Source organism: Lutjanus erythropterus, chromosome 2 (assembly GCF_056507025.1).
Source record: "Lutjanus erythropterus isolate fLutEry1 chromosome 2, fLutEry1.hap2, whole genome shotgun sequence".
Lineage (NCBI taxonomy): Eukaryota > Metazoa > Chordata > Actinopteri > Lutjaniformes > Lutjanidae > Lutjanus > Lutjanus erythropterus.
This window is the reverse complement of record NC_139318.1, coordinates 30,115,970-30,141,464: the sequence shown is the minus strand read 5'-3', so window position 1 is coordinate 30,141,464 and position 25,495 is coordinate 30,115,970. Positions and strand designations below refer to the sequence as shown.

Below are 25,495 nucleotides of genomic sequence, written 5' to 3'. Positions count from 1 at the left end.
TGAATGGCATTTCAACATGTGCCGCTTAAGTGTTGTTGGTGCATGTGTGTATGTGGAGGGGGTTCTTTAGACAGTAATGAAGGTAATTAACCATAATTGCAGTAGCCATAAATAGGAGTGAAGGTTTTCAGCAGTGAGAGATGTGCTGGAAAGGTTGCACTCGAGAAGGTTGTATGTATCCTCTGTGGCACCAGAGGGCGCTCTCAGCATGACTTTAAAATGTAGAAAACAGAGAGTTCAACTGTTTCCACATGTTCAAGCCCCAGATTTAATGTTTTCTACTTTACTACTGCTAGATTTATTTAGGACGAAAGGTGTAAAGGGTACTTTCTTTTCATAAACTTGACTAGAAGGTGCCTTTAACATTCAATAAACTCCTAAACTGCTTATTTTGCTCCTGAATCATTGTATGCGTTCATCAATTTGTGTCTCTTAATGATTATTTTGTTTTAGTAAAGTTTTGAAACAGCTTCTGGAGTCAATGATTTGACATTAATAAGTTGTCATTAAATAAAAAAAATGAGCAATCAAATAAAATGTTTAAATAGAAAGACTGCATAAAAAATATTATTATTATAAGTATTTCACAAAATAAAAGACAAGAAAAGACATCTAATTTCAAATTTAATTTCATAAATTGTACCATTCTTTAATAGTTCCAAATATTAATTAATGTGGGGAAACATAAAAAAACAGTCACAAATCCAGCCTTCATTTTTCAGAAAAGGTCAATAAGAATTGCAAACAAAGCTTATTATCATGAACCCACAAACATATTATTCTTAAACTGACGGGCTCCCATATTTAAACGTTTGGTGGTCTTCAAAACTGTACAATTAAACCTAATACAAGGAGAGGAAGGAGATCATTTTATTTTTGATTTTATATATTGAGCTTGTTACAGTGGAAACATTACCACTTTAGCCAGTCTTCCAACCTCCAAAATCAACACAATATGAAAGCTCCTTGCAGTAGCTTTAATGTATACAGTAGAAAAATAAGTTGCTGCATCCAGGGGATGTTTCAAGTAGGAGTGAGCCAGTATGTAGCGAGAGGTACCTACATTTTAATTAGAGTTTAAATTAATGCCATATGTTCACCAAACGGGTAAGTTCCTGTTTATAGGTCTCATTAATAATCTTGTAGAACGAGAAGATGTTTATAAGAGTTAAACTGAGCAATATGTTGGAGTCTGACAGGCAGTCACTGAATTCAAACTCACAGTGTAAAGCTTAACTTTACATCGACAGATGAATGACAGTTATGAGCAGCTGATCAACTTACAGTGGAGCCATCGCTTGCTATTGTCAGATTATAATGTTGCGCTCGTCTTGTCCTCCTGCAGTGTTCCTGCAACCTGTCTGAGCTTTCTTGAGTCTGGTGACAAGGGAGCGGGGGGAAAACACCTCACTTCAACCATAGATGGTTTATAAAATAGGATTTCAACCACTGTCTATGGCTCCAACTCACTTTTTAGACACACAGTTGTTATATATTGCTCCTTTAAAGGAGTTAATCTGTGGAATAGACTTGGAAAAAAAAAAAGATAAAATTAGAGACCTTTGTTGTGTTCACATAATTTAAATTTGCTGTGTTTATATAGTACACAAATATAGTTTTGAAAGGCCTATTTTTGAGTGCTGCTGTGCTATTTTGCTTCTAAACTTTATGTCAGTTGTTGACTTGTTGATTTCTCTTCCACAGATCCGTGGTTTTCTTTCAAGGTTCGACAACGTCCTGCCTGCCAGCCTGGCCTTTGACAAATGCACTGCTTGCTCACCCATTGTAAGTAGCACATGTTATAACATAACAGTTCATTTCAAATCCAGTTTTCTAACCGAGTTTCTGGAAGTGTTTTGGCTGTAAAGTCGTACGAGTTAAGCTACAGTAGAAAGAATGAAACACAGACGCAGATGGGCAGATTGTGATTTACTTATCAGATCCTGTTACTATGTAACAACATTTGTTTTGAAACACAAATTGCAGCCTTAGCAGAAATAGGGGGATTCCCATCTCTCCCATTTCTACATTGTTAAGCTGTGTTGAAATGTTGTTCCTTGAGGAATACTGAACACACACACACACTCATGCTGGTAAAACCATATGGTAACAATCAGGCAGCAGTTGCTCATTGATGTCAGTGACTGTCGTATGAGAGGAATTAGCTCCCACCACTGCTGTGTGTGTGTGTGTGTGTGTGTGTGTGTGTGTGTGTGTGTGCATATAAAGATGGGTTGTTGAAGGGTCCACATTTCCCAAATCAGCCAAGTGGGGTGGGAGAAATTGTGTTCGTGTCTTTTAACCGTGTTGTCATTGGTCTAGAGCCAACTGGCCAATCATTGGCCCAGGTGGCCCTGTGGTTAGCAGCGTCCAGCGATGTGATTGGTTACTTTTATGTGAGGGGGGGGGCAACAACTTAGAGAGGGAGAAAGTAAAAAAAAAAAGTCTGAAAAAGCAAGAGGTGGGAGGAGGGGGTGGGGGGGTAAAGAGAGGAAGTGCAGGGCTGAAGAAAGGGTGTTGTGATGAGTGGAGGGCTGGTTCACTCTCTCTTTCTCCCCTGATCTCAATGCACTCTTTGTGTCTATAAAGAGGTCATAAAGCCCCAGATCTATCACTTTCATGTGAAGACAGAGCGAGAGAGACACACAGAGGGAGAAACCAAGAGCCCGAGGGGGAGGGGAGGGGAGCTGGCTAGCTTGTACTCTAAAAGTTTAAAGTTTTCTCCACCTACGCGGCTCCTGAAAAAAAAAAAAAAAAAGGAGTATGAAGTTCCAGCCCATCTTAAGGTGTCATGTTTCTGCCTGTGTGACTGATGAGATTATTCGGTCTGCATGGAGGGTTCATGAGGTTTGATAGGGATTGGGTAAAAGCCTGTGTAGTCAGGAACAATGAACAACATGGGTGAGGAAAGACGATCCTCTGCTGAGGCAGGGATAAAGGTTCTGTAGTGAAATTGGTGAATATGTTTTGATTCTGTTAATCCCGCCCACACACATTTTCCCTCTCTGTCTTGTATCTTTTCACTCTTTCTCTCTTCTACCGGGCTACACTCCTGGAAATAAGGGTTCCAAAAGGGTTCTTTCTGAAGGGCCGAGGTTCTACACAGAACCCTTTTTTGAAGAATGTTGTTAAAATTATGGATGACACTTCATATAATCTATGAGATTCAATGTTTTTCTTGCTTCATCTGTACACACATATAATATGGTTCCTTGTAGAACCCTTTGAAGACAAAAGGGTTATAGGTGAAACAGAAGGGTTCTCAGTAGAACACCTTGGGTGGTTTGTAGATGAAACCTCATAAATACAAAAAGGTTCCTGGTAGAACACCCTGTTCACACACAAGATTCTGGATAGAACTTCTCATAGGTGGTTCTGGGTGGAACTTTTACAGATGGTTTTAGGTATAAAACTTTATGTTGGGTTCCAAGTGGAACCTTTATAAAGGTTCTACCAGGGACCAAAAAGCATTCTCAAATGGGACAAGCTGAAGAACCCTATATGGTTCAAGTGAGCACTTTTGTTTTTAAGGGTTTACTCCTATTTCACGTCTCCCTCTTTTCCTCTCCTCTGCCTCACCTTCTCTCCCTTCCTGTTCTCCCTCCCCCACATCTCTCGTCCCTTTGTGTGTCCCTCTGTCCATCTATCAGTCCACTCACTGTAATGTGTGTGTGTGTGTCTGTCTTTGTGCTACGTGTGTGTAGTGTGTGTGTGAGCGAGTGCATGTCTGTCTGTGTGTATTCCTGCCGCAGTCAGCTGTGTGCTGCCAGGTCACTATGGAAACAAAACAATTCAGCCCCTGTCTGGGCTGGAGCAGTTCCTGTAGAGTTGGGGCTTTTCACTCTGCATGTGTGTGTGTGTGTGTGTGTGTGTGTGTGTGTGTGCGTGCGCACATTTCCTAACTCTTTCTGGGGCTGCAAGCCAATAAAACAACACGCCAGAGAGTAAATCACAGCTGACGTGGCTTTGTCTTAAACTGTGCCAGACACCTCTTACTACGACTACTTGTACTAACACTACCAAATATGCTCCCACTATTAATAGCAAAAACATTTCTTACATTTGTAGTTTAAAGTCTTTAAAAGACACTGAGCTGCTGACTAACATGGCTCACACTGTTTTTCTATTAGATTTTTACTTTCTTCTGAACCTACGATAACTGGAGCTGTTTTACACTTAAAGGGACAGTTTGACCCAAAATCAAAAATTCATATTTTTCTTCTTACCTGTAGTGCTGTAGATTGTTTTGGTGTGAGCTGCTTAGTTTCTGTTTAATTGAACTAGATGGCACTTGGTGTGTGGTGCTCAAAGTGCCAAAAAATGCAACTGAATAACCACGACTTTTGTTTTCTCTAGATAATAATAATCCACAGACCTTGTGAGCAGTTTCATGTAGGAACTATTTTCTTTCTACCAAACTACACCCGCTAACCGTATCACTGTGCAGAAGGAAGCGTGCATCTACTCATGATTTTGGGGTGAACTTTCCCTTTAAAATAAATCATCCTCATCTCACAGATTGTAAAGATTAAAACCTGATTTTTGAAACCAGCTCCAAAATATTAGAAAATAATATTAGTACCACAACACTAAAACAATGGCTCAAAATTATGTCTACTCTCAAGTGTGTGCGGGAAAAAATAATACTTAAAAAGGTCGGCCCATTATTATTTGTTATTATTTATTTGTTTTTATATCATTCTGTAGCTTCCCAGTAGTCTTCAGTTTTTGCATTCAAATATGAACAGTTAAATTCAGTCAAAACAACAACCAAAAGCATCACAATGCTATTTCTAAAATCCTTCCAAAAAACCTTTTCCCACATGGCCTGACATAGTTTTCTGCATTAAGTGATGTTGCTTCATCTGAACTGATCTAAATCCCCCTGGGCTGAAGTAGAGGACGAGAGGGCGTCAGCGCTGTAACCTACGTCGACACTGTTAGCTAACGGCTGAGAGGGAGTTTCCATTTAACAAACCCAGGAAAGAACACTGATGGATTCAACCTTTAATTGATTTTTCCCAGTTGACAGAAGACGAATGAGTAGTAATTTGATAATCTATTAATTGTTTAAATCAGCGATGAAGCAAGAATGCTGAATATTTCCTGGTTTAAGCTTCCCAAATGTGAGGATTTGCTGTTTTTCCTCTCTGTTAAATAATTGTGAATTAAATGCCTTGGTTTATAATTTTATAATCTTTCAGCCATAGCCACGTTTGGAATGTTTTCTATCTATTTTGTAAATATTCTTTTTTCAGGAATCACTCAGTTCTTCAAAAACACAGATTAATCAGTGTTTTTTTGTACTGACAACTAAGGCCAAATCAATAATAAGTCGTAATTCTCTTTACCTTTTTGTCAGCAATTATTTTCATACTAGAAGCAATTTCTGCAAATGTCATAACTAATTTTAGAATAAATAACTCTTAGTATTTTCTTTCCTATGTGCTTTCGTTACATATACTGTAGACATGTATTCATTGTACAGAAACCACAGAGGGTTTACTACACATTCTTTACGAGCTCTGCTTCCTGTGAGTTGTGCTGATTCTCAGAAAAACCATGAGGCCTGAGTGGTTACTTAATGAGTCAGTATGGAGTTTGTGCATTTCTAAGGCAAGGATTTAACCTGGCGTGTTGACCAAACATGTTAACAGGGGAAGTCAAAGCCACTGAATCACCAGGAAGCGTTTACTCATAATACTGGTGTACAGTAAGTGTCACATCATGGCAAAACCACTAACCAAGAACTAGAAGTAGAAGAAGTATTTCATTCATAAGTGTTCATCAGTCAAAAAGCTCTCACCACGGTTATCTTACCAACCAGAGTTGTATTCTGAAATTGTCCCTTACATCTTTATTAATGCTGCTATTAATAATACTACATAATAACTGATACATACAGGATATAGTTTATTTCATGAGCGTCCAATTTGTACACTTTGAAAAACAGTCAACTGTCTTCTTAAGTTAAGCACCTGTGAGCCACCAGGACCACCCAGTGTGTGTTTGACATGTTTAAGGATACACACACAGCCTATAGTGCATGATACCAGTAAATATTCACACTATGGATCTAAAAACAACTGCAAAAAGAAGACATCATCACTGTCAAATAAAGCTAGAGGGGAGATATTTGTGTGTGTTATGAGGAAGGAAGCTTTAGGACAAGTGCAGACGTGTGTATTCCATATGTTTGTATACATACTGTATGTGTACTACACCATGTAATCCAGATGTTGCTGTCTGTCTGTGTTTATAGCTTGGCTTAATTTGTGCAATCCGTCAACAACATGCAATCACTACTGAAACCCATCAGCTCCTGATAAACACTGCAACATCTTGTGAAAGTTCCAAGTCTCTTCCTTTATTGGTGTCTACATGTGTTCATGTGTTTATTGCATATTCATAATCTCACAGTGCTCCAGAGATAGTAGATTCTATACTTCACTATTCTTCACTTTTCTTACCCTCTTAAATGTGTTATATGTAAGAGTTTTATTTTATAATGTTCAAAAGTTATCAACAGAATGTGAAGAAATAACTGTTTGACATTGTGTTGCAGTGAAGTTAGCATGCTAACCAGCTAGTTTTGGCATGTCTTTCTTGCTGGGTTTGCCTCCTGGCACTCTGGGGCTGACCCCACTGTAACCTCTATTAAGGCCTCCAGAGGTGGACACTGACTGCTGCCCCACATCCCCACCTGCCTTTGCTGTTCCTAGAGTCAGGGTCCTAGTTGGAACTCCTTTAAATCACCTCAGTACTGTATTCTCTGTCCTGAAACTGGCCTCCGTCTGTCTTGGAGGTTTTACTTGGTCCAGACCTGGCCATGTTTACCAGAAGGCTGCTGAGCCTGTCTCTGTTGCCCGTTCATCCAGCTCTTGGTTCTGGTGGCCATTCTAGTGTTGCTCCCTGTCACCATTCCCTGCTGGATACTGACGATCAGGGCCTGGAAGTAGTATGAGCTATAAAATACAGTTTAAGTACTACCATAATCCATTTTTTAGACATTTAACATTTCATGATACTGAGTGTGCAGGAGAAAACTATGGTGGCTGTGAAACTCATGAAAAATGCGATCTAGAGCCGGTATGGAGGATGATCTGCATTTTCTGTAGATATAAACGGTTCATTCTAAGGTAACAAAGACAACAATTTTTATTCTGAGGTGATTATACACTTATGAAAACATACTTGTGTATATTATATTCTCTTCCTGTCATATTTTGCCAATAAACCCTTTTAAATCTTATACACTGGACCTTAAAATGTAATTATTATTTAAAAAATCTCTAAATACATACAGCATTTGATGTAGGTACAGTTTTGGTAATAATTCACATCTCTGTCTCATTTGATTTGTCTCATATTTTTATATCTTTTATATATTTTTATTAATAATAATCAGCTGTTTTCAAAACTTAAACTGTGCCTGAACTGGAACTATTTCACAAGTCATTAGTCACAGTCCTGCATGTCTAAAGTTGATATTGATTTTGACACAAGTGTGTTTTGTGTGTGTCTGTGTGTATTTCTTGTAGTGACGTTATTGACGCTATCATAAGATCATCACAGTTATCATGTTGCATTCTGTGCCAGGAGCTCCTATATTTCAACACAACGGCTTTTGGCCGTTGGCGTCTCATGTAACGGATCCTGTGGATGGAAGTGAAGAATCAAGGAAATAAAAGAGAAGGAAGGAAAGAAAAGAGAGGTTGAAAAGATGAACGAGGGACACGTCAGTGTGTATTGTGTGCCGTGTGTCTGGCTTCGAGACTAGACGCCAGGTCAGTCTGCGAACACACACACACACACACACACTTGAACAGGCATTGATTCACACAGTGTGTTGATGTCTGAGGCAGAGGTAACCCTACACCTGCAGAGGAGGGTCTGTGGGTGACTATGAAAGGCTTGGCCGAGCTCAGGAAGGTAGTCGAGAGGGCAGAGGATCTGTGTGTGCGCGTGTGTGTTTTGGAAAGAAGGTGTAGGTATTTGAAGTCAGTACTGGTGGGAGATCAAGGTAAATATTTCAGTGTGGTTGCATGGGTGCTGAGTGCCTATGTAGCAGAGCAGCAAGGGTGCCTTTTTATTTTATCCTATTAAAAGATTATTATTATTATCTGCTTTTGAAAGAGAGTTGCCCTTTGCCACCTTCTAATGTTTTGGATTTAAGTGGACACTTCACAAATCGTGATGCATTAGCGTGACTCAGCCGTCCACTCAAAGTGTACACATAAGATTCAAAGAGGTCTGAAAGCATGAAATGTTTGTTTGGAGAAGAAAAACACTTTTAGAAATGTGTTGGACATGTAATATTTAACTTGAAAGTGCAATAAGAGGTGAAGAGGTGCATTTACGTTTGGAAACCTTTTGTCCCCTTTTGAAACGAATCAAACCACTGCATTTTCTGCACCTGCGCACCTCATCAAATTGAAGGAGGTTTGAAAGGGTTGTCATTTCTCTTTTCAGAACAGGCTATGGCATTTACTCTTTCAGGTTACTTTTATTTCAAATAGATTTTTTATTAAACGCTTGTTTTTGCAAAAGAGAAAAAATGGCATTCACAGACACAATAAACCAACTCAAAAAGATGAAACAAACTGAAAGTGGGAGTCCAGGGAACCTTTAACTGACAGCCATCCCTACATTTGGAAAGGCTGATACACTTTGCACTTCAGTATCATACCAAGCTATACATCCACATCCTTTTCCCATTTTTGTCCATGCCATTTCCATCAGTCCTGACTTCATCCTTTGAGATTTAGTGGTTCCCAGGAAATCAAAGAAGGGGTCTCTGATCTAACAGAATAAAAAGGGTTTGTCCTTAAATGCTATGGAGAAAGTTTCAAAACGGATGATATATGATCCACATGACTAGGGTACTTCAGCGGACTACAGTAGAAAATGCAAAAGGTCTCTGTCACAACAGTCAGTCAGTAACTCATTCAATTTCAGCAGACGAGTCCTTGCACCGACCAGAGTTTCAGACTATTTAAGGAAAACGTGTCAGTGAAATTAATTGTATCTTTCAAGCATCTTCCAATTGAGTCTATAGCTTGCTGTAGAGCAACTGTATAGCATTTATCTAGGTACACTAGGTACCTCAGGCACACAGACAAAAGACCCTGATAAACACAGCTACTTATTTTTCTCTCCTGTTTACACAGTAGGTTTCAAATCATTACAAAAGTTATGGTTATGTGGGTCACCTTCTTTTTTACTCACTGATTTTAATGAAAAGTAGAGGTGTGAAACATCCACGATACGATACTCAATATACTAGAAGTGTGGACTGGACTCAGATTTTGACTTAACAGACTCAAAAAAGATTTGCAACTCAATGACCAGTGTCTCATGACTTAACCTGGACCTGAACCTTTTGTTAAAATATTTTATTGATTTTCACTTGCCTGTCTTGACTTGGAACTTGAGTTAGGAGTCGAGTCCAACACTTGAGACTTGTGACTTGCAAAACAACTGACTTTGTCCCAATATTCACCTTGGACCAATCCAATCATAGAGCATAGTGTAGATGTGTCAGTCAGAATGGGATGTTTAGTTACCCTAGCAATAAACTTTACCTCCCCAGTTAAATTACCTCAAATTGTTTTTTGATCATGTTGTCTTTTTGTCCAGGTCCTGGACCACTATGAGAGGGAGGGATTCAACTTTCTGTCCAAGGTTTTTAATTCTTCCCACTCATTCCTGGAAGACCTGACAGGACTGACACTGCTGCATCAGGAGACACAGGCTGCAGAGGTAAATCACTCGTATTCACCTGCACCAACTGGTACAGACACACACACGAAAACTGCTGCAGTAACAGACAAAGGTCACAGTGCCAATATATACATTCATATGGATAAAAAACAGTCACATTCAATGCACACACAAAACTGCTTGAGCATTGGAGTGTGTGTTTGATATCTGTCTCAACCCTGTTTTATGAGAGAAAATAATTTTCATGTTACTCTGTCTTGCAACATTTTATATCTGTAGTTGGTTGTTTAATTGTTTGCTGAAACAGTGACCTTGTTTGTTATAGAAAAGCAAGCCCCCCCTCCATAGAGCCAGTCCTGGGGGATATAGGACCTTTGTTATGTTTGTCCACCACCTGCAACATCAGATGAAGAGTTGTGGTGTGTTACTAATCAAGTGATCAAAAGGTTGTTGATGCCAGCCAAAGCGGGAAACCAAGGACCTGCTGGTGGACACCAGTGGTGAAAGAGGCTATAAAACTAAATAAGTGGGCATTTGGGTTTTGTTGGTTCTTTTCAATCAGCAGACAGGTGTTGGGATGCCTGAAGGTCCTAAATTTTGTGCTGTTAGAAGCAAAAACTCAGCGGTTGAGTTTGGAGAGTCCATGGAGACCGACTCAAAGAGACTAATCTTAACCATCAGACAATCTGAGCTGCTCCCAACGAGGGAGGAAAGCTTCTGGCTTCAACTAGGGATATTGTTTGGTGTTGGAAGAAACACTTTGAGCACCTTATAAACCTGAACCTTTGTGGAGGAGACGGAGGACTTGTGGGAAGCCTTGCCCATCTTAGTGGCAGAGTCACTGATAAAGATAAAATGCACTGCAGCGTCAAGGCAACAAGAGCAGATGAAAATTTCCCTGAGATGATGATTATTTTTTGAATCCTGTCCTGAAAATTGTCAGTTCCCATTTTTAAAAATGGAGCAGAGGGTGTGCTCCAGTTATCACACTGCTGTGCCTTCCTGGGAAATTTTTATGTAGGAAATGAGGTTGTGGCTGATTGTGGCACCACGGATTCAGCAGGACTAATACAAATTCAGTTCTGGTTGTGGAACAATAGACCAGCTCTTTACTCTTGCATGGTGACGATGATAATGATGATGTAGAGATGGTGTGAAGCCAAGTAGGTTAGGTCACTCCAAGTCTCAGACATTCTTACTCAGAGAATGGTGGAAATCTTCAACCAGGGGTAGCAACTCGCGCCCAGCTCTTCAAGTCACTGCCCTTGGTTTATTCACCATGGCTGGTACATTTTTCGAGAAGAAGGATCTGAGCCTTAATATGAAGGTTTTGATTTACCTTTCACTTTAGGAGCTCAGACATGCAGAAGGACCTTAGAATCACTGCTGCTTCACAATGACAGGAACTTATTTAGATAGTTTGAAGCCCTCCCAGAGTGCCCTGGGGGGATTCAATATCCCACCATGTCTTGGAAATGCCTCAGGAGAAGTCGGACATCGTGGCCAGGGAGTAGGACTTCTGGACATTCTTGCTTAGCCTGCTGGAACCTGAATACGTGGCAGAAAAGTAATGGTGTAACAGAACGTAGTTAATCCATGATCCCTGCTTTACATCAACGGAGGTTGTGGGTCCTCTTCCATGGACACTGCCATGTTGTTTCTACAGTACCCCAGGACAAACAAACCAAACGCTGGCTCTAGAGGGGGGCATTTACAGATTTTACAGCCACCCAAGGTTCTTCTACACACTTGGAGGGAGATGTGGGGCCAGATGCCACTAAATCCTTCAAACTGGTCATTTAAAGTGATAATTGTCTAAATCTTGCTGTAGAGTTGCAGTGAGAAGAAAGACAAGACAGATGCATGCTGTGATTTACTCTGATCAGGTTAGGCAAGAGCGAGTGATTTAAAAGCTGGTGTTTTTCTCCTCCATTGAGAGAAATGCTGTAGGCTCACATTGATCATTTTCAGTTGTTCAACGCTCATCATCACAGAAATAGATAATAGGAGTGTGATGTTTATTGCAACTTCGACCATACCTGTTGCCTTCCCTTTGACACAGCTCCGGCGCTCATTCATCTTAGCAGTCCCATTCTCTTTAGTTGTCTGTGGCACAGCCTTCAGTATTGATTGGCTATAACTCGTGAAGTGTAACCAATCAGGACATTGAGCATGAATACAGAGTGGTGACCACAGACAGAGAGAAGCAGCTACATCAGTGCCAGAGTAGCACATTTTAAAATAAATTTAACTCTAACTTGTTTTTCTTTTTCTTTTTTTTTCTTTGCTGATCTGAGAAATTATCCACCCTGTGACTTTTGTGATCTATTGCACCCATACAGAAAATGGATGGCTAGATAGAGCTTACCATGGTCCCTCGGGAGCAGAGTAAGTTTTATGACCCTGGGAAATCCATACAAAAGTCTTCATGCAGTTTCAAAACAGATCCGCCTTTTTTTTTGTAAGAGTTTAATTAGTTGGATTTATTCAATTAAATGTTTAATAGCATACACTGTTTTATTTCAACGGCAGAGATATTTTGGTCCCGCGACCTTCTTCTAATTATTCTGTCGCCATAGCAGCACACAGTTGATGTCTGTGGAACAACGAGCAGCATAAAGTTCCAACAAACATCCAAAAAACTTGGTGGTGGAGTATGGGTGGTTTTCCTCAAGACTCCCCTCTGACATGAGACAGAGGGAGTGGAGGGAGAGACAGAAAATGAGTGGGTGTGGGGCTGGGTCTGGTCCCGCCGAGCTGTGGGAAAATCCCACGTACTTTCTCCCCAAGTCCTACTCATAACACACAGATGGAGGAGGGGAGAGGAGAAAAGCAAGAGGGATGTGGGGGTGGCGGAGGAGTGTAGATAAGAGAAAAAGTGGAGGGAGAAAAGACGAGGAGTAGAAAGAATGGAAAACAAATTAGGACAGGAGATGCAAGAGAAAGAAAGTTGTAAAATGGAAGGAAAGCAAAAGAAAGAATTTTAGTTTTTCTCTTTCACCATCTTCTCTCCTACTGTTTTATCCTTTCCCTCTCCTGCCATCAATCTTTACCTCATTCCCTATTATTCTCTCTATCTCTTACGATTGTTCCTTCCCTCTTTTCACCCTCCTCTGCCTGATGAAGTGAGTTGAAGAGTCTGGCGTAGGTCCCTCTCTCTTCAATCAGAAGATGGAGAGATTGTTTTGATTGTTCAGCCCACTAGCGCCAGAAGTCTTAGCGCCTGTTTCCTGTACACAGATTAGCTATACTGAAAACTACTGCACTTGGAGGATGTCCCTTTGAGTTTTTTTTTTTTTTCCAATTCCAGGAAGGGACAGAAGTTCTTCTCCCTGCTCATGAAAGCATGTTATTACTTATTTCATGCGGGAACCCACTAGAAACAGCTCTGTGGCTCTTTTTGGGTTCATATTTTAAGAAGTGCTGGCCTGAAATAATGGTCATTCTCAATGTAAAAATTAGGGGTTTAAAAAGGGTCCTTAAAAGGTCCCTCCTGAGTCGTCACTGGATGATGATTATCGCTTGGAGTGGCTTATTTAATGGCCCTTTGCTTTTAGAAGTTTTGAGTTTCCATAAATCGTGCAAAGAGAGCCTTTCAGTAGAATAGATCACATATTACAAAATGTTTGGGCATGGTTTGCAGCGGGCTTAAATGACTTTATTTGCATAATAAGTTGTTATTTTTACAATGCTCTCATCTTTCTCTAAAGCATGGTATTGAATTCATTACAGCCTGTGTGTGTTTTTGTGCGTTTGAGTGTGTGTAACCATTCTAAACTATAATCTACGTCACCAGATAGCACTACTATGTACTTATGGCCTATTTTGGGCGAGTTTGTAACCTGAGAAGTACTTTTTATGCGGTCACCACAGGGTTTTGGGGGAGTTCAAGTTCGGTAAAAGTTTAGACTGACTGAAAGCTGCGTGTGTGCACGTGTCTTTGTGTGTGTGTGAGCACGCACAAATCAGTGTGAATGGCTTCTTTGTGAGATCAGTCCTGCTGGGATTTCGTACTCTGGTAGTAAGAGCATGGCAGGGTGGAAAATGAACTATAAATCTGGCGTCTAGCAAATTAGTTACATGTTTTTGAAACTTTGTTGAACATTTGTTTTAGTATGCAGCATGCTGTATCTCATGAGACCATTCATGTTTGTGGCAAGGAAAATCAAACATGACAAACCATATTTAAATATTTATGACATGACTTGTACTTGTAGTGGATTTTTTCCCATTTTTACTCTGCAATTTGGTGTGGCCAGTTTCCCTTGTATACTGCAGTCCTTATAACTGTTACCTCCTCTGTCACTCCCCAGAGTATAAGACCTCAGTCTACATCACCGTCTGAAGCCTCTGTATCAGCGACAGAATCTTTTGTAACTTTCCAAAACACACAACCCAAAACCTCAGGTTAACATGACACAGCCCTCCGAGGGGCCGTTCACACTAAGAATGATAACTATAACAATAACAATAATGATCCACACTGAACATCCACATTGATGAACATATCAATGAACATATCTCATCAGTGCCAAAGACCAGGTAAAATGCATTTTTGCAGCCTAATATTACATTAAATACGTGTTTGGAAAGTAAATTCAGATGTATTTTGATTTATTCACAGTGTTTCTATTGTTAATGAAATTGCTCTTGAAGCGATCCTAATAATATTGTTCACCACAGTCATTGTTTTAATTGTGGTTTGGACTAGATCAATTTTTGAAATGATATATTTATAGTTATTGTTCTTGGTGGGTATCCTTAATGGCTATAGTAATTGTGACTCCTCAGTGATTTTCAACCGTTTTGGAGGACACTGATGACTTATGTTATCTTGTCTTCAGGGGCAATCAATTATGAAATGCTTATGTGTTCTAAAGGGCAGTTACAAACATGTTTGATTGTTTAACTCGGAGGACCTGTTTGATAATCAGACAGTCATGTCCATATCATGCAGCCATCGGTCCATGAGCAAAGGTGTGTAAGTAGGCACGGTTTGAACTTCTCTCTTAAGCTCTCTCTTTTTAATTTGTTGGCACTTTTCATGTTTATAACTGCATATAAGACATTATTCCCGCTGAGTAGAGACAGTCGGAAAGTGTGCAGGATTATCCTCATTTATACAGTTGTTGGAGATAAATCAGGGGTAAGGTTGTTCCAATCAATACGAGCATCAGAAAATGCCTCAGGAACTGCCAAAAATGTGGAATTGTGTATCAGTGAGTATGCAAGTTTGCACCAATACAACATATTGTAATAAATCTGAAATGGGACCCTGCTAGTTCCCAGCAGCGTCCCATGAGCCAGATGTGTGGAACAATCCAATGGATTGTGTATTTCCCAGTCAGAGTTTCTCCAGTTGCTACTGTTACTGCAAACTTGACTAAATTACTCACTGGCTGACCATTAGTACCATGGGTGCCAAGTGTAATATTGTCCATAATCTTTGTTGATGAACTGTCAATGCAGATTTTATTATTTCAGTCTTTATTTTTAGTCAGTCTTAAAGCTTAGTAGTGTCCAATTTGTGTTCAAAGGAGGAGAAGGTTGCCCCCATCAGATCTACCCTTAACGCATGTTCAGACCTTGCTGACCCACTTTAAATTGTCAACAATTTTTCGAAACGTGAACAGATGTTAAACCAGGTAAGTGTGTCTTTGTGCAGATATGTGTTAGCATGTCTGAAGAGGGTATTGTGTTAGATGATTAGCCTTCCTGAGTGTAACCTCTTTGTTAAGGGCTGGACGGGACAAATCAGCATGCACGCAAGCAGCCTGAAAGGAAATGAGTGTCTGTACAGGATGCGGTACCTCTGCCCTGATGCCCACCCACTGTCTTTGGCGTGGCAGAGTGGGTTATATAAAATTCTGTGTATGTTTATGCATACATGCACACACACAGAGTCAGGCTAATCCACATTATGTAAGAGGACAGAGGACAAAGGAGGATTGGATGGATTTTCTCCACACAGTATTATATTAGCTCAATATGAAAGGGCTATACTCTAATGAAAACCTACACATAATAACAACACAGTGTCTGTGTTACGGTACAAAACTCTAGTGGGTCAGTCTAGTGAGCTGAAAGCTTTGGAATCATACATTAACTGTAGTGAAGGAAATGTTACAGTCTGATATTTTAAGTAACCTCTGCTGTTTCTCATATTAAATTGAAAAATAAGTCACAGTTAGATCAGGTTTTGTATTTGTTGTTTCTGGGTTTTTTAAGGAGAAAGAACATGTGAGAGCTGTGAGACTTCAGCCTTCAGAAAATCTCTTACTTTAACTGTTTAGGAAAGACATTGCCATGTAAGTTTAGACACTAGGGTGACATTTTAACTAATAGATATCACAACTGAAACTTCCCCAGTTGTTTACTTACATTCATTTACATTACATACATTCACCCTAATTTTCTCTGTAAAAACCTCCAGGATATAGTTAGGAATAAAACTGGAACTACTGAAGAGAAGATTTCTGGATCACAGTCAAAAAAATGAGGCGACAGCCTGTAAAGATGAATTGATGTATTGTAAGATTCCATACATTTTGCAAGAGACTTCAGGTGAAAAGGGTACATTTTTAAATTAACAGATAGAATGAAATGATCCCTGTTGATTACTTACATTAGGACAGTTATCTTTTGTATTACAAGTTTTATGAAACTTTATGTTTACATTAACCAAGACGTTATCTAATGCTAACTTTTGGTAAAGTTCTTCAGACGCAAATAGACAAAGTGTTGTAAAATAAACAACTAAATGTGACATTTCATAGACCAATTGATTAATCTTAAAAATAATCAATGAAAATAATTGTTAGTTGCAGCCCTACAAAATAGCCCAAATCCTCAAAATTGCCCAGTGCATGGAGAAAAACAATATTTTTGCCTATAGTGCCTTGCCTTAGGTAACTTGGATTAAACACGTCAATCCATCAGATATATAAAATTTAAATATGACTGATTATTGTATTTTTCCAGCGTCACCATACGTGCTTTACATGTGACGCCACAGGAAGCCCATGATTATTGCTCATTCTTCATGTTGAATATTCCTATCATCATTTTCAGTAAGCACTATGCCATTTGCTTGTGTGTGTTCCTGCACACATCAATCTGTCTAACTGTGAATGCCCCACACAGAGGATGTGTGACCCTCTCAGCACAAAGGGTCTTTCTGCAGAGTTCATGTTCCACTCCCTTCCACCTACTCTAACCGGCACTGCCAGTAAGTCACAAGATAACGACGTTAACGCTGAGCTGAGAGAAGAATGTGTTGCTTGTCACACTTTATTCCTTTTATGGTTTGAGCTCATGACATTTGAATAAAGTGACAGCTACTCCTACAAAGTGATTAACGTGAAACTGTAAAATGGGTGTCAAACTCAGCAAAACATTTTATTATTTAGGGTTTTCCAAACAATCTCGTGACGGGAACTCCATATGTGTCTGTAGCGGACAGATATGGAGCAACATATCTGCACTTGGTCTGATTTTGTCCCACAGGATTTAGTGTAGATGTGGGTAACATATTGTGGATTTAGTTATGCAATAACCTTTTGAGGGTGTAACCTGTTTGTACAACATCATCCTCTCACTGTCGTATTTTGAAATGAAATCATTGTAAAATTACCTCAATCCCTGCTTAATAATATGTGACTTTCCTGGAAGTTATGACGGCCAGGACTCCTTGGGGTCTGGGGGCCCTGATTTGTTTTTTAGCTGATACTTCAGATATCCAAGGCAACTTATCATGAGTACGCTGTGTTGCTCAGGAACAGTTCAACAAGGCACATTTACAGTTGGCAGTACTGAACATATGATAATTAGGTTTCAGGGCAATCAGGGCATAAGAGCATTGCTCTAAGTATGTGAGTTCACACCTGGCATTACAATCCATCTCCATCTCTTTGTGCCTTTATTTGAAAGTGACAGCTGAAGAGCAGAACGAGGAGAGAGAAAGAGGCGATGATATGCAGCAGTGAACTGCAGGCTTGAATCAAACCAGTGACTGCTGCAGAGGACTGATTGCCTCCACACATGGGGCGCATGCTTTACAAATTGAGCTACAGGGGCATTGGTGTTTTTTAACCAGCTTTTCAACAGTAGAAGTCAGTAACACAATGGGACAGACAGAGTTTGTGGTAGACAGTGGAGACACATCACTCAAAATCTCTCAAAATAGGGTGATTTATTTAAGGAGATCTGGGATTACTAGTCTGTTCACAAACATCTGCTCAAGGTAATAGAGCCCAAATATGTGCAGTACCTGAATTCTTTTACTACAAACTGCATCTTTTGTTGCCCCTGTCCCAACTTTTTTTTGGAAGAGTTAGCAGAAATCAAATTCAGAATGAGTGTATATTTATAAAAAACAATAAAGTTGATCAGATTGAACATTAAACATCTTGTCTTTGTATTATACGCAATTTAATGTAAGTCGAAATGGATTTGCAAATTGTATTCTGTTTTTCTTTATGTTTTACACAATGTCACAACTTTTTTGGAATTGGGGTTTGTACGTACTGACATCAGTTGATTAGGCACTAGACAGGCGTTCAGAGAGGCTCCGGACACATTTGCGTTTAAACTGCTTGAAGAATGTGGTCACATGTAACCCAGACCACCTCTGAATGTGGTCTGAGCGATCGGATTTAAAATGAGTCCTGAGTGGCTTCACACCTGTACTGAGAGCTGTCCACTTGTCTTGAGCTCACCTATGGCGCATGTTAATACCAGGTTTGAAAGGAGCCCTACCAGCTACTTTTTTGCCCCAAGTTTTTGACGTAACTTCCAACATGTTTAAGATAACCTTTGTTTTGATAGATATCCCAGGTCTTGACACAGGCCTCTTTTTGGCCCGATTCCAGCACACAGAGGCAGTTTTCAGTAAATATAGACACCTGTGATTCTCCAGATGTGTGTGTTTGGCTGTTTGATAGCAGTCTGTGCATCATCAGATGCCACAAATCATCACCTTGAGTCATGCTAATGCCCCGAAGGAGCAGAGGCTACACAACCACCCACGCTCGGCCCTGCTCTGGCCTGTGCTTCTCTACGTAAAACAGTGTGCTGGCGATAAAGTTGATTTAGTTATGTTGGCTCATCACCCAGCAGCTTGGAAAACACACAAGCGCGAGCGTGTATGCACACACACTCGGTGACACACGGACTCTCTCCTCTCAGCAGTCACATGCACTTTTTCTCCTCTCGCTTGTCTTTCTCACCCCAACATAAACGCACACTCTTGAACGTCAGAGGGCCCCTTGTATGTCAGAGCTTTATCCAAACACAGCTACGGTTGCTACATGCTACAATTATTACCAGATGGACTCGGGGAAAACATATTAAGTCTGCTTTTTCATTAGTGCACTGCGCACCCTCCTGAGAGATGGAGAAAGGGAGAGAAAAGGGAAAAAGAGAGTGAGAGAGACATTTTAAAAAGTGTAAATGATTTTAAAATTTCAAAATCGAGCACAATTGACCTTTGTTGACCTCTGTCTCTGAGTGGTTATATATTTCCATTTCCATTTTCTTCCATTTATTTTAAGGTCCCATGAAATCGATAATGGTTTTTTGTGTTGCTATGTTTTCAAAACATCCCATTTTATGCCTGTTTATATCAGAGTCACGCCCTTTTCTTCCTTCTAATCTCACACTCGGGGGAGTATTAAGACATTCTGTTGCTTTCTGTGTCAAGTGAAATGTGATTACAGAAAGTGTTTCAGTCACCCCGCCTCACCAAAGCCTACAACTCTACCTTTGTCACTATAACTAGCAGTGGTCACATGAGTTGGAAAAAGTGCAAGAACAAAACAAAACAGTGACTCAACTACATTTAGTGTAGCAGAGCATTTGAAATACACAGTAGCAGCACCCTGACTCTGTTTAAACTGAGTGTAATGCAACTTTAATTAGTATGTCATGTCAAAATAGGTGGTGGTAAAAAGTTCTATTGATAAACCAGTTATCAAGGCACAGTTCCTAATGTTTACTGGTTACAACGTCAGAAATATTAAGATTTCATGCTTTTCTCTGTATGTTTACAAATTTATTTGATAGGGACTATAAATTATTAGAATAATTTTCATCCCCAGACCCTGGACTGGACAAACGGTACATACATAACATACAGCACGCACTCTAAAATACTGTTCACAGTGAACATAGTCCCAGGATGCATGTAGTATTAACAAAACAATTGTTTGATCAGTTAATAATGATTCATGGAATTAAAATGAATGATTACATTCTTGATTCTGCCTTAACCACTCGTTTAGCACCATGGAAGAAGAATAAAAATCAGAGGAAGTTTTGATATACGGAATTCAAATAGTTAAATAAAACCTCCAATAAAGTATGAGAGGCCTTTTGTCACAGTTTTATTTCACTTTATAGACAATTAAACAATGAATCTATAATGAAAATAAATGCTAGCTGCAGCCCAAATTGGAAGAATAATTTTTTCAACATTGCCACCGTCATTAGCAGCTACAGGGTCAGACATACAGTACGCTGCACTACACATGCAAATTAGGTCCCTCTCAGCACTGATTTCCTGACCAGACATCTTGTTTGAAGCAGAAAGATATGAAACCACAGAAGAAGTTGCAGTCTTGTTAAAATGATTTACTGTACCGTATGTTTAAGACATAGTGAGGATAGAAGGAGTTTATATTCAGTTTAGCGCACTTAAACCTGCAGCTTTAAGTCAGTTTCCTGGAAAGAACTATGTAATTTAGTACTAATTGTAGGTGAAGCAGAGATTTATTTTAGACAGTTATCCAAGACTGTTATTTTAGTTTTTCTAGTTAGTTGTGTTGAGTTTGTAAGCGGTTGTTCCAGAGGAAATCATTAGAGACACTATTATCTTTGCCAGACATAAGCCTGGAGTGGATCATGTTTTTGGTGTGTTGAGTGTTGCATCTCTCCGTCTTTAATTGGCTCAGTTATAAAGCTAGATACTGGTATTATATGAAACTTGATGGCCCAAGGCAGCCATTGGTACTAGCCATGTCATGCTAGTTTGTCGGGAAGGGCACTAAATAACACTTCAAAGCTCATTTGGCAAGAGAAAAACTGTCATGGCCATTTTTAAAAGTTGTTCCTTGACGTCTCACTTAAAGATATCTGAATGGAAATGGGTTCTATGGCACCTGAGAGTCTCACTTTTTCAGACCTGCCCACTTCATGGTAATTCCATCCAGTTTGGGGCAGAAATCGTACAATGTAAATGTGTAATTTTTGCCGATTCAAAATTGACTTGTTCGGCCCATTTATTCTTTCCTTATTAAGTTACAGTGTTGCAAAAAAAAAAAAAAATCAGAACTTTGCAGATCTCTGCTGGCAGCATCTGACATTGCTGGTGCTTCACCATCTGTTGCCTGGCAGAGATCTGTAAATATCTGTAAACATATTTCATATTTTTGCAACGTCAGACCTGCTGACTGAAAGACTCCAAAACTAGAACTTAATTTGAATAAATTATTTAAAAATGTCATTTCCTCCATTTTCATAATTAGCACCAAATCACACAGTTCACACAGGCTATCTACAAGTTATTTATTTAGAATATATTTTTACAACTATAATACATTATAAACTTTGCCTGCTTCCTCACACAAGTACATTAGTGTCATCGTGTATCAGTGGTACTAAGCACGTGTGTATTTATGTCTCGTATGTATGCTAGCTATGCCTGCTTGACATCTAATGCACTGCTAATTATAAATATGAGCTCTACTTGCTGGGATGTATGTCAGCTATGTACAGACACATCACACCTCCTATCCTTGCTTTCTGTGCATAGTTTCTTTCCCTCTCACACACACGTTCAACACTATACATAGTCTAAATCTCCGTAGTTCTTTACAGGCTAAATTCAGAAGCTTTGTGTCAGTCAGTGGCTTGACTTATAACCTCGCTTGCTAACCTTCCTAACCCTCTCCTGCGAGTTTGGAGGTCTTTCTCCATTGTGGATGTGTGTATATGTGGTGGTATAGATTCCTGAGTAGCTATGTTTGTGAGTAATTCTTTACCTAACAACTGTTCTGACGCTGGAGTGTCCAGATTTTAACAAACCTCTCATGGTGTCCTCACTGGTTACAAATTATTCTGCATTTCTCTTGTTATAGAAAACTTTGGGACTCCAAAGGTTGATATGGATGGCAGTTTTATATTTAATGTGGAAGGCCTAAAGGCAGTCGTTGTAGACATAGTAATATGATTTTTTTATTCCTCTTTTTAGAGCTCTTTTTTTGACTTTATTGAGCATGCTTCTTCATCAGCTATCTGTGGTAATATCTGCGGTCCAGTCTGGCCACTGTCCATTCAAACCACATCTACACAAAGCCTGTCCCAGAGGAATGCCAGAGTTAAGGCTGATAACACATACAAACACAAATCAAAACATTATAAATAAAAGTAATTTGACAAATATGGCAAACAAGATAAAATAGATAATTTGTGCTAAAAAGTGTTTTTTTATTTTGCCCAAGCCAAATTCAGGCTTGTCATTTCGCAGACACATTTTACTTAGTTAGATAACTTGCTTAGTTGGAGTTAGAAAAGGTATTTGGCCTATAGCTTAGAACCACAAAACAGAGACACTAGACATGTTATACTCTTTTGTAGGTGTCTTTTGATGAATAGAGCTATTTTATATAAATTTATTTCTCCTGGACAACAGATGGAAAAATCATCTATTAAGGATCCCCTGCATTAACAAATGTGTTTTTCTTGTTTTTATCCCTTAAAATGTATAACCTTGATTATACTGACTTGTATCTGTGTGTCACTTGAGAGGTGTTTTCAGACTCCTCTACTGAAGTGGGAGATGTCTGTGCACTTCCTGAAAATCTGAGATTCAAACATACCCTGGGTCAGCTAGATTTGCTTCACAACAAATTCCAAGGCTAACTGCTGTCTAATGTGCAAATGTGGGCAAAGCAACATGAAACACGGAGTGGACATGTCAGTACAGAGAGCGAGAGTTAGCATTTGCTGTGTCAGTCAGTGCCGGTTACAAGCTAATACAAATCATGAACAGATAAAAGACGCTAACTGCACTTATCGTTCTGATCTGTCTTCTAGGTGCTGATTTTGTCGCACAATAGACCCCTCATCGGAGTCTGGGTCTGACTGAGGCTCAAACATGTGGCTGATTCTCTCCGATGTTTCCTCTAATGCTAACGCTAGCCATCTTGATGCACTGTGCTTTGTCACCGGCAGCAGTGGTGGGCAGATCTGGAGCCCCTTTTCACTTTTTTAATTGTGGTAAAACCGTGTTAAACTAAATGTTAATTGTGGTATTGAAACGTGTCTGGAGGGAAAGTTTAAATAGCACACATTCTGTGTCAGGGCAGATACTCATTTAGGACTCGGGTCAGGTGAGCCAGCTACGTCGTCATTCCTTTATTCCCCTCCCTCCCTCTCTGTATCTGTAGCTGAGGTAATATGAGCAAGCATAGCCATTCAGTGTTTCCCTTATTACAGGTGCTATATTCATCAAAATACCAGTCAAATATAAATACCAGGATACCTACAGTACATATAAAAAAAATACTAATTTTAAAATATCCAGTCAGTGAGGTATCCCATTAATTTTATCACCATTAAAATAAAAAAAAATGTACTGTATTTATCTCTGATTCTCCCTGGATTTGTTGCTTACTAGATTACCTGTAGGCTACTTTAATTTCTGCACTATTATATTAAAGTTTTATTTAGACTTTTCCGACAGAGATTAAATAGATGATGAGGGGAGTGTGAAGAATAGCAAGTGATAACATCTGAACCTCTTTGGCGAGCACATTACTGCACTTCACAGACATTCTTCTTTGGTGGGCTGTATATTATTAATACACTTGTGCACAGGGCTGGAGCCGGTGACGAGGTGTACTGTAGGTGGGGGGCAAAGGGGACACATTGGCACCCAGGACAGCTGTCTCACATCTTGAGCCCGAAGAGGCTTCATTCAGAATTACCAATCATCAATCATAGGGGAGTTATTTTCACAAGTCATAAATAGGACCTATAAAGCCGACTTTTCCGTCACTACATGGGAAAACTTACAGCGGCCCTGATCCTATACATGGCCTCTCCTCCTATACGTGGCCTCTCCTCGCTGGCGCCAGTCAGTCCAGAGTGATGCCTTCTTCTGGCCTGCCAGCTGGCTGTATGCACGGGTAGACAGACAGACAGACAGACAGACAGATGACTGGCCTGCGACAGACTGAGTAGTAGTCTGGTCGTCCCCGTTTAGCTCCTACTCTTCTTCCTCTTCGGTAGCTTTTAAGAACTATTTCTGTATCCGTGTCAGCGTTACACTTTTAGAAAGGACTGTTACTTCCGAAAGCTCCCCTCTCATACATCAGGGGGATCATTTTGCTACAGAAGCTTATCATCTGAAGTATGCAGCTCAATAATGCATTCTTTCATAATGTCCAATAATGCATTGGACATTATGATACACAAGAAAAAAATAACAGCTTTTTTATAATCAGCATTTTGTACACGCTATATGTTTCCACCTTCGTTTTGAGCCATTCAAACATAGAATATGTTTTTCTTGTTTACAAAAAGAGCCTTTTTTAATGACTCTGAGTAAGATTTTCCTGGTTATGTGACATATGCTTGTGGTTTTTACAAACTGTCCGAGCCCATGGGCGTTTATTCTTGTTATCTACCATTTTCTTGTTGTTATCATGACACTGAAATGCAAAATTAGAAAATCATTCACCACTTTGGAAAACAACAAGAATAAATCTTTTTTTTATCATCAATTGCAGAGCAACCTGGTTCTCACGGCAAACTGGGTGTTCAGCCAAAACAGCCTGCTGTTAAAAAAAAAAATTGATTGCGCAGTTAATGAGGGCAGGTTGTTTCAGGTAGAGGTGTGAAGTGTTTTCCAGGAAGTTTTGCTTTAAAAATAGATTATGTTTAAAAACTGTCAGGTTCCGAAACACTGGAGAACAGTTTATAATACTATGAAGGAGGGATTTTACAACTTCGGAAAGTTATGATTATGAAAATCAAAATACAGGGTACTTGAAAAGAGCAGAGCTTTTGCACACCTGTGAATCATCCACTATGAAGAACAAAAGACTCCCACACACTGTCGTCTTCACTTAGAGACATTTTAGTACACAAACCCTCATCAGGATCAACAAACTGATGAATGTCTATGTACTGAAACGTTTTTAATTAATAAATATTTCTGACATATTTGGTTGGCTGCTGTGCTGGATGAAGTCACATTGCTGCAAAAGTTGAACCAGTTTCACCTCTTTTGCCATGGAACCTTTTGAGTCCTCTGCAGCAGCAAGGCTACTAAATTAATAATTAATTATAATTAAATAGGCTGTGTTTTTCCAGGCAGTGCTGACTAAATTACTTTAATTCTTGAGCACCAAACACATTGTGTACCAAAGTGTACTACTAACAAAATTTTGAAGGTGGCATAATCTCATCTTCCTAGCCAGTAGAACTGGTGTTTGACACTTCCACTGCACATAAGATGGACTTTAAGAAGATTTTAAACAAGTTCAAATGTAAATTTTATGAATAGACGGCATTTTGGTCTAACATTTTACTGAAAAAAATTTATTGCACCACGATTAGGGAGTTGAAGATGCTGAAAGCTGAATTTGAAGGATGTTTACCTGACTGATTTTATCGTTGAGGTCACGTGTGTCCCCTGTATTCCTCTGTATACTGTTGGGGTGTCGATAAATCATTGCATTGAAATCCCAGGAAGTGAATGTTATCAGTA

The 25,495-nt window shown here is 39.5% G+C and overlaps 1 protein-coding gene across 1 annotated transcript in view; it reads left to right on the top strand.

The window, feature by feature from the left end:
- atg7 (ATG7 autophagy related 7 homolog (S. cerevisiae)) overlaps positions 1 to 25,495 on the top strand; it is a 92,350-nt gene that overhangs the window by 41,861 nt on the left and 24,994 nt on the right. The window contains exons 17-18 of the mRNA XM_084736831.1: positions 1,705 to 1,785; positions 9,640 to 9,762. Coding sequence (XP_084592957.1) covers positions 1,705 to 1,785; positions 9,640 to 9,762 — 204 coding nt within the window. The remainder of the gene's footprint in view (positions 1 to 1,704; positions 1,786 to 9,639; positions 9,763 to 25,495) is intronic.